Source organism: Poecilia formosa, unplaced genomic scaffold, assembly GCF_000485575.1.
Source record: "Poecilia formosa unplaced genomic scaffold, Poecilia_formosa-5.1.2 Scaffold6, whole genome shotgun sequence".
In the NCBI taxonomy this organism is placed as follows: Eukaryota; Metazoa; Chordata; class Actinopteri; order Cyprinodontiformes; family Poeciliidae; genus Poecilia; species Poecilia formosa.
This window is the reverse complement of record NW_006799945.1, coordinates 3015289-3025259: the sequence shown is the minus strand read 5'-3', so window position 1 is coordinate 3025259 and position 9971 is coordinate 3015289. Positions and strand designations below refer to the sequence as shown.

Sequence of the window (9971 nt, the reverse complement as noted above, 5' to 3'; positions counted from 1 at the left end):
TTGGATTCAAAAGGTAAAAATTAATCTATTGACAAATATGTCTATTATAACCACACATTTCTGTTTATGAAAAGAAAACGTTTAACAGCAGGAGAGGCAGACTGGTAAAATGATGTCAGCATCATCAGCCAATGCCCTCCTCCAGGAATGAATCCAAGCCAATCATAACACCAGACCAGGTGTAGCTTCTATAGAAAGAAAAACAACAGAAAACAAAAGTTAAGTTGAAATAAATGATGTAGTAGAAAAATAAAGAGAACAAGTTATCAGTTAGTTCTCCAGTGACCAGTGAGAAATTACCTAAACTACCGTAGTCTAAGCCTTTTCTTGTGACAATGACAGAAAGTTGAGAGGGAAGAAAAGGAGAAATGTAGCAAAAACTAAGTCAATACACTTCAGAACAGAGGTTTTAAGTTGGATACTTTATTTTGAACATCATCATCATCCTTTTTGAAGTGCATATCCATGGGTACCTAATAAGTTGTTTTTTTTCTAACTGGAAGTCATATCAGCATTTAGAGGTCTGAGTCCTGAGTTGAAGCTGTAGCAAAATGTGAGAAGGAAGAATTTTTTTTGTTGACCCTGTAAAGTCAACAAAAAAAATAAAGTCAACAACAACAAAAAACAACTTGCATGTAAATAAAATGCCTCATTTCCTATCAGAAATAAGTTGAATTTTGGAGTATTCACGAAATATAATTTCGTGCTTCTTTTCTTCCTCTGTCCTTGACCTTTGCTCTTTGCTCCTTTCCTCTCCTCTGCGGCGCATGCGTATTGGGAGGAGCCAACCGTAGGCACGCAGCTGTGACGCACGCCGCAGCGGTTGTAAACGGTCAGAAACCCGTATGTTCTCGTAGCTTTGTGTCCGGTAGCAACATGTCGGTGAGGAGAGAGCCCAGTGGAGGAACTGCAGTGAGCGAGAACGGCACACCGGAGACATAAACAGCACGCTAAGCAGCCAGGTCGAAGGGTGACGGTTCAGAGAATCAGCCGCGGTTACTTTATTTTCACTGTGGTGGGGCCTGTTGGAGGCTAATGGACGGATAAGGACGGACAGCCGGTGATCAGAGGACTTGCAGGCAGGTGGTCGGGCTGGTTGGAGAGAGAAAGAAAGGAACAGCGTGTTCGGCCTCTAATCAGGACAGAGATTCTCCTTGCTGGGGGATGTTATCTGTATTGTCTTATGGCAGACTGGTAGCCAGGGCTGTCCTGGGCGGACTCTCTCAGACAGACGGTCGGGACTACAGCCTGATCACCGCCAGTTATGGCTTTGGTAAAGACTTTCGTAAAGGGATCCTGAAAAAAGGGATGTGCTACGGGGATGACGCATGCTTCATAGCGCGACACAGGACCGCCGATGTTTTGGGTAAGGTCACGGGCATGGAAAGCTCTGTCAAATAGGTGTCGGCTCACGACTGTGATCGGGTGACCTTCAGTGGTCCAGCCCGCACGTGTGCAGACCACTCGGATGAAAACAAAACAGCCCCCACTCTATCTGCCCCCTGCAGCTTTTATAGGAACTTGACAAATTCATCTCGTGTCCAGCTAGCAGAATGTAGCATATTGGCATGCACTAATCACCTGATGTCATATATAGAAAAAATAAACCGGAGTCCAGTTATGTTCTAATTGTGTGTATCTTTTATCTTCAAAACACCATATGACCTTTCACCTAGATTAGCTCCACCATGGCTACACAGCGATAAAGCTGAGAATTGAATACATAATATCAGGGGATTTAAATAAACTGTGTTACGCCTAAATATGACTGCAAAGTGCTCAATTAAAGAACCATCGGACTGAGCACTACAATGTCTTGCAGAGGTCAGAATGGTTGAGCGTGGAGGCAGCCATATTGCTAGCAGCAGCTTGCTACCTCAATGCGTTTTGTCCTCACCGGCACGAGGGTAAACACGAGCCGAATACTGCACAGACCACGTGGTTTAAAGCAATGTGCAGCCAGGGATGGGCAGGAACTATACTGCTCAAAAAATAAAGGGAACATTTCACTTTAATTTTGTGTCTGGCTCCACATCCAGGCCTCCATTGGTTAATAAATTTGATTTCCATTGATGATTTTTGTGTGATTTTGTTGTCAGCACATTCAACTTTGTACAGAACAAAGTATTCAATGAGAATATTTCATTCATTCAGATCTAGGATGTGTTATTTGAGTGTTCCCTTTATTTTTTTGAGCAGTGTATTTACATTTGTAAAGTTACATTTACTTCAGTAACTTTTTAGAAAAAAAAAATACTTCTAGGAGTATTTTTACAGCAAACGTTTTGGTTCTACTTGAGAAATATTATTATGAAGTATTGCTACAATTGAGTAAAGTTCGAAAAATACTTTTTTACTTTTGAGTTATTTTTTTTAATGGCTACATTTTACTTATGTGCTACTTTTACTTGAGGTACAGTTTTTGATTACTCTCCCCACCTCTATGTGCAGTCATGTAATTATGGACTTCTGTAGTAGTGCAAAAAAAGCTAATCAGATTATGCGCAAAACTAGAGGTGGGTAATGTGAGTTGTTTTGCTGTTGGAGCTTTGTTTTCTGTTCTCGCTAACAGTGAGTGAATTTTAGAGGAAACCCACGTTCTAGCTTAGTTTTGCTTTCATAAAACAGTTGCTAATACTTGTGCAAGATAAAGTAGAGGAAATATGTTCCATCTATTTTTTTTTTGTTTTGTTTTGTTTTTTGAAGGTGTGGTGTAACAACGGGCCAACAGAAAGTAGGGTATAATTGTAAAGATTAAGAAAATTGTAAAATGTATTTTCCAGTAAGAATATGACAAGTGTGATGTGCTTTTTTTCCCCAGCTGCTTTTACTGTGACACTACAAAATAAAATCCAGTAAAGTGAAGCACGATACCACAACCTCCTTCGAATGACCAATTTCACTGAATACTTGAAACCCTTTCTAAAATTGCGTCTAACAGCCTATTTTAATAGTTTGAACATAAATATACTTTAATAGGCATTAATGCACAGTGGAATCCATCCTTGAATTACCACAGAAGCTAATATCCACAGTCTTCCTAATTTTGACTCATTGTGGTACATCCAGTCAGCACCAAGGAGAATGAAAGGTACTTTTGGATTGGCAGTTTTACAAAAGTCGGTCTATAGTGTGTCAAGTAGAATTGTGCCTGAAGGATTTCAGTTTCACATGGTGCGTTTTCCTTCAAATGTCTCAATGTAAACAATTATACACATGTAGAACCCCAATAAGGGGGGACCTTTTCACCTAATTGGTTAGAGCCCACTTGTGCTATTTTAATCTCAGTATGAATACAGCTGTTCTCCGAGTTGATTTCTGGATGGATGGAGCTAAATATAGGACAACTATATAATTTCTAGACAGAAGAGACTGTTGTGGTGTTTGACTTTTTAGCAGAAAAACATCTACTTACTCCCAGAGCGACAATGAAGCCATTTAGTTTGTAGTTCATAAAAGTTGCTGTTCAGACACTCCCCATCTCATCTAACGAGCTGAAGCTGTTTTGCAAAGGAGTGGATAAAACGTTCCACCTCTGGACTTGTTAAGACTTTAGAGACATAATCTAAGCAACTTGCAAAAAGGTTGTTCTGCACAGCTCTGATTCAGAGAAGTAGATTCTTGTTAGATATTTTTTAAAACTATGTCTCATTTTCTTTAATCTTACAGTAATACACAAGTTTGACTTGGTCTAGCCCTAAAATCCAAATAAAAAAATAAATAAATTTGTGGTTGTAAAATAACCAGATGTCAGCCAGTTAAGGGAACATGAATATAAGAAAGCCTTGTAAAGGCATATTTTCTGACTTAATTTCCAGTATAAAAGATCAGATTTTTGTAATTCTCTTCTTTTTTTTCTCTGTCTTATAGGTGTCGCTGATGGCGTAGGCGGTTGGCGTGATTACGGTGTTGACCCGTCTCAATTCTCTGCCACCTTGATGAGAACGTGTGAGCGATTGGTGAAGGAGGGACGCTTCACTCCCTCTAACCCAGTGGGGATTCTCACCTCTGGCTATTATGAGCTGCTACAGAACAAGGTCCCACTGCTGGGTGAGTACTCGCATTCAGAATCGCCTGAACAGTCGGTACACCAGGGAGTTGTGCAGTAATCTGTGGAGTGAGCTGCGCTGAAGCTATACTTAAATAGCTGCAGTATGAGTCAGACCGTAGCAGTGCTGCTGAGAGGCCTGCATAGCATTTTACATTAAACAGTTGAATTTATCTCGCTATATTCCTCTAAAAGTTGGAGGAATAGCAATACTAACTTTTAGCAGATTACACAGGTTTTATAGGTGCTTCAGTGTTTTTCACAGATATTTTCTAGATGAATTTCATAGCTTGTGTTCTTTTTGTGTCATTTTGTTTCTTGTTTTATGCCTACATTTAAATAATTTAAATGGCTATTTTTTTGACCCTCTGTGGTGCGTGGGGGACTGAAATTGCAAAGTTTATAAAGTTTCCACTTGCGGAGGTCTAAATAGGTCACATATCCATCTGTAATTGATAAGGCTGAGTGGTTGTAAAGATTTGAAATGCAGGGTCAAGTCAAACATGTGACCAAGGTCACATTTCTTTTGAGGCTCAGTATTTTGGGCCAGTGTGAGCGTCCAATGACTGCTGTGACATTTGTCAAAGACTCTAATTATATTTTAGGAACCTGTGACAAGGTTAGTACTCGACCCTCTTTCATCAAGGTTAGTGTGATCTGGGAGAGGCAAGCACAGTCTGTGCCCTTGTTTTTGTCTCCATTTTACCCAATAATAATAGTAATATTCAACACAATTGCAGTAACTAATAGAAGAATCCAGTTTGATTTGACTCACAGTTGATTTGAATATATATATTTTTTTTATCTAATGTTCATTTACAACAGCTTCCTCTATTTGCACACTTCTAACCTTATGATTGTCTTATTCCTGTGTTTGTAGGAAGCAGTACAGCCTGCATTGTTGTTCTGGATCGACGGAGTCACCAGCTTCACACGTGTAACCTTGGAGACTCGGGCTTCCTTGTGGTGCGTGGAGGAGAGGTGGTCCATCGTTCAGATGAGCAGCAGCACTATTTTAACACGCCTTTCCAGCTGTCCATCGCTCCCCCGGGAGCAGAGGGAGTTGTGCTCAGTGACAGGTTGGTAGTTTTACATTAAAAGACTCATACAAAGCATATTTTAGTTTGCCTCTTTAAGTTCAGTAGTAGGTGAAATGTAACAGAGTGCCATTATAACAAAAAAAATCCTAAATTACTAACTACCAAGAATCTCGATGCAGTGCAACATTCCACATGTTTGTCTGCACCCTTAAAAGGTGAAAAGGTCAAACTGGTGTTGGACTGTGAAACAGTACCCCAGACTTTGTGCATCTTAAAGAGCATTGTTCAAGCTCTCGCAAAACAATGGAAAGACTGCAGTACAACAGGAAAACTTCTCAGAGACGGCCGTCCATCTCAGCCGACAGGTCGGATGAGTATTAGTTAGAGGAGGAGACGAGGTTCACATTCCAGCGTGAAGCGGACTCGAGAGCAAATTGATGCCTTGCAATAGCTCAGTCAAAGTCTGGGCGGATGAAGGATTTGGGACAGGATTTTCTCCCAATCTGATAGTTTGAGCTATTATGCAAAGAAGAATGAACATATGTACAAAGCTTTTAGGGACACACTCAAAGTTTGCTGTACACAGTTTTGGTCTGCAATGCACTTGTCACTTTTCAGAACTTATTTGTGCAAACTTTGCACAACTGTGCTGTTTGTCACATTAAATACTCCAAAAATTTGCAGAAGATTGTGGTTGTAACATAACGTGTAGGAATGTCCCCTAAAATGGTGAATGAATACTTTTGCAAGGTATTGTTCTTAATGGTTTTAAACATATTTTAATGTAGATTTATAGCTGCAGCGTGTCATTACCTGACTCTTTAGATAGCTTCCATGTACCTTGTGTTGTTAGGATATAAAACATGACCCCTTTTTATGGTGTGAGTGAGCAGAAGTCTCACTACTTCTTGCATAGACACTCAGGACAGGGTACTTCCTGTTTAGAGTAACTCCAAATGCTCTGTTATCAGTTTATCAATATTGCCTCTTTACATATTTTTCCCTTTTCTTGTTGTGTTCCAGTCCTGAAGCAGCCGACAGCTCATCTTTCGACGTGCAGCTCGGTGACATCATCTTGACAGCCACAGACGGCCTCTTTGACAACATGCCAGACTACATGATTCTTCAGGAGCTAAAAAAACTCAAGGTGTCACTTCTGGAAGACATTATTTATTTATTTTTTTTGACACACAGTAAAACCCTTTGCACATTTTAATGATTCTACATTTCTCGTTTTCAGACTTCAAACTACGACAGCGTACTGCAGACTGCACAAAGTATCGCTAAGCAAGCTCACGACCTAGCTTACGATCCAAATTACATGTCTCCTTTTGCACAGTTTGCCTGTGACAATGGTCTGAATGTAAGAGGTGAGGACATTAATTTGCAGCACGTACAGTGCACAAGTTAATAAAGACTGTAAAACGAAACTAACAGGGTTTTAAAGGACTCTCTGAACTGAAAACTTTTCACTTTTTTGCAGGAGGAAAACCAGATGATATAACGGTGCTGTTGTCTATAGTGGCTGAGTATACAGACTGAACATGTGCTACTCTGGGACTGATCCTTCTTTGCCGCCTGCCTGAGTCTTCCACCTGCAGCCCTCCCATCATGCCCCGCAGGCTGACGGGTGGGGGTGGGGGGAGGCCCACCCACACAACTCGCACTCCTTACAGTGTGGCCGAACTCCACGTTTGCTTCTTTTTCTTTTCTTCCGCTGTTTTAATTTGGTGCTTGAGTGGCGTACGGGCAGCAGGCAGCTAAAGTATGTTCATGTTGATCATGATGCAGCAGGAGCTGAGATCACTCCCCGTGTCTCACACGTTGTCATCGGACAAACTGTAGGGGACTGAAGCAGAACAGACAGGGGGTTGTTTTTTCTTAACAGCGGCCCTTATGCTTCAATAAATGTGACATTATTAAGGAGTAAGCCATGCATTCAGATATATTGTGAGAAGGTCATTGAACCTCCCTGTCAATCTTTTATTACATTGTTATTTTGCTCCCATGTTCTGTTAAAGTAAGCACATATATTAGCTTGAGGATGCTTGTGTGGGAAATGAGTGTTGTTGAGAAGGACGATTTGGGAGTTGCTTTTTGATGCCTCGGGGTTGGGAATGTCCGAGAAACCTGTGAAAGCGAAAGTGTAACGCTTGTTAAAATGTTGCGGTAAGGTTAAGCTGGTGTTGTCACTTAGCCGAGGAAGCTGCTGATGCGCACATCGTGGTGGGTTGTAAATATTTTGTTTTGGTTATTTTTTAGGATTATATTTTTGTTGTCAGTTGAATGATAAACTTGTGGTAACTCATGTAGGATATAAAGTCATTCATGAACACATTTCTTTGCCTACGTGATAATCTTGTATTTAATTTAATCACTTCCACACTTGCTGAAACGAACAAAATATTTGCAAGGATTATCAGTACGGCAAGCAGTTTGTGTATTTCATCTAATACGCTTGAGAGCAATCTTAATTTCCTCACACTGGGTTAATTTACAGCAGTAGTTCAGGAAAATGTAATACTATTAACTATTTTTGCCAGCTGGTGGCAAAATCTGTCGTACTGGTAAGACAGGAAACTTAAAAAAAAAAACAAAAAAACAGCCAAATGCTGAACTAGCAACGCAAAAGAAATAAATAGTAGACCTAATGCTGCATATCAATGATATTTTGATATATACAGAAACGGCTTGCCGTGTCTTTTCATCCGCTGAGTGGTTGGAGTGACGTTAAAATACGAGTGTGGTATGTGTGAGAAGTCTTGAATGTTGATATTTATCTCAGAGCAGCTGGGAATGCTTGTAGTTGCAATGATGGGTCAGGAGTACATTGAAAGAAAAAAATACTTTTTTTAGCATTATTTTGTCTGAAAAATATTTAAAGCATACAAATACATGTTTCAATATGTTTGCTTTTTTGTTTTTGTATTTGGTCTGATTTTGTCATTTGTCTTAACTACATTTTTAGCTCATATCTACATTTACATACATGCAATTAATTGGCTTCATCATTGAGTCAAATCACTACTCAAAAGCAGTAAAACACTCAATACTTTTCTTATAATAATAGGATAGGATATTTTACTCTTGTCTCACTCTGCAGTTTTCACATTAATGCAACACAGGGCACATGCATGGGAGTAAATGCATACACTGGACTTATAAAAACAAAACAGATTGCACTATCCATTCAAGTTTCTCCTTTAGTCTAAAGCCTCATCCAAACTCCTCGACAAAATCTTTAGTGGTCAGTTTTAAAGCATGTGCACCAAAGACCCACTTTCTTTATGTATATTATCAGTGCTTTGTTCAAAAAGCAGTACTGTAAGTTATCCATGTGCAGCGAGCAGCGGCGTTGGTAGTGACGTTTAGTATGTTACCGTTGTCTCACATTCGTCGCAGGCTTTAGGTTGGCGTGTTTTGAAGTGACCGGATAGCTGTAAGCACAACACAAGCAACCAAAAAAGGAAAGCCATTTTGCCCGATAAGACGCACTGTAAGAACCAGGGATCATAATATTGGTACTCTGCCGGTACAGTCCCAGCTGATTCTTTTGTGTGCTATGCATTAAACTTTAATCAGATTGTGCTATTTGTTAAGGGAGCAGTAGAACAATTAAAAATGTTTGTGTCATGCATGATCAAATTTCATCGTCTGGATCTAACCGATCCTCTTTTGTCAAGACAAAACAGGTTATCTGAATATCACTTTCCTGCTGCCTGCCCGGTTCGGTTTGTATTTCTTCTGCTGCCAGCACCATTTTACTCTTTTCACATAAATAAGGATGATCACAGTTTCAGCCTTAAAAGCCAGACCTGTAAATCAAGAGGCCTTTCCTGTCATTGCGAGCTTGTTTTGCGTCTGCTGGTGTCTATTTTTTTCCCCTGGTGTTTGATGTAAATGAAGTGTCCCCTCCCTCCCCTCCTGCCTCTCGTGTTTATCTCATGTTAAGCCGTTCTCAAGGTGCTTCTGCAGTCTGATGGTATGATTGTCTTCTTTCTAGCCTGAGTGTGACCGATACGCCTAGAGGTCTACAGTGTAATATTGCTGGTCTAATTTATGTAAATACTGGTATGTTTTAAAATATGTACAATATTTAAATAAAGAATCTAGTATTTATACTAAAATTGTGCTGTTTTTCTAAAGGTGTATGAGATTCTTTGAACATATTCCGTACATTATTTAAGTACAGTACAGAGATTAGGAGATATTGACATGCACTATTGAAGCATAGCTATTTTTCTCACCGGTAATGGATCAGACAAAATTATTTCTATTATCAGGATTACCAATATTATCCTTGTTTGCTAAATGCCAGAATAATGAACAGTTTTATGTTTTATTTACATTTTCTTATTATTGGGTAGAATAAATAAAAAATATAATTTAACACCCATTTAAAAATGTTTTCAAAATGACAGCTTGAAAAAGATGCGTCACTCAAATCAGGTAATCAGATGAAGATTTTTAGTTTACTTTTGTTTTAAATGTATTTTTTGTTTTTATATAACTATTTAGTCTTTTATTTCACTACATTCAATAATGTCAAACTCAAGATTTACTTTCATAAATCTACAGGAACTCTTTTTGGGCTCAGTAGTTACTTTTATAAAAATTTCTTCATAACTTTCGGGAACTTGCAAAGAACTTCATAGGACATATATGGTACTTCCACTGATTTGTCTGGAAGTCAAGGGGTAATTACCTGGGCTTTATAGGTTACTTTGAAGAAACTTTCAGGAGTTTAGATAGTACATCTTGGATTTACAAGTTACTGACCTGAACCCTACTGGTCTTTTCCTGTAACGTTTTGTAATAAGATTTTGAGAACTTGCAGCTTATGGTTTGTGATAATAGTTCACTGTATATAAACTACTAGAATT

The 9971-nt window shown here is 39.2% G+C and overlaps 1 protein-coding gene across 1 annotated transcript; it reads left to right on the top strand.

Moving 5' to 3' along the window:
- The first annotated feature begins 817 nt into the window (after window positions 1-817).
- Window positions 818-9209, top strand: LOC103148635 (protein phosphatase PTC7 homolog). The gene is made up of 6 exons (XM_007567494.2): window positions 818-1366; window positions 3871-4050; window positions 4929-5127; window positions 6112-6235; window positions 6329-6458; window positions 6572-9209. The coding sequence occupies exons 1-6, from the start codon at window positions 1165-1167 to the stop codon at window positions 6628-6630; spliced, it is 894 nt and encodes a 297-aa protein (XP_007567556.1). The 5' UTR covers window positions 818-1164; the 3' UTR covers window positions 6631-9209.
- The last annotated feature ends 762 nt before the right edge of the window (window positions 9210-9971 follow it).

Coding starts and splice junctions, on each gene's coding strand:
- LOC103148635 (XM_007567494.2), top strand. CDS start 1,165: ATGTTATCTGTATTGTCTTATGGCAGACTGGTAGCCAGGGCTGTCCTG. Junction 1,367..3,870: donor CAGGACCGCCGATGTTTTGG/GTAAGGTCACGG, acceptor TCTGTCTTATAG/GTGTCGCTGATGGCGTAGGC. Junction 5,128..6,111: donor GGAGTTGTGCTCAGTGACAG/GTTGGTAGTTTT, acceptor GTTGTGTTCCAG/TCCTGAAGCAGCCGACAGCT.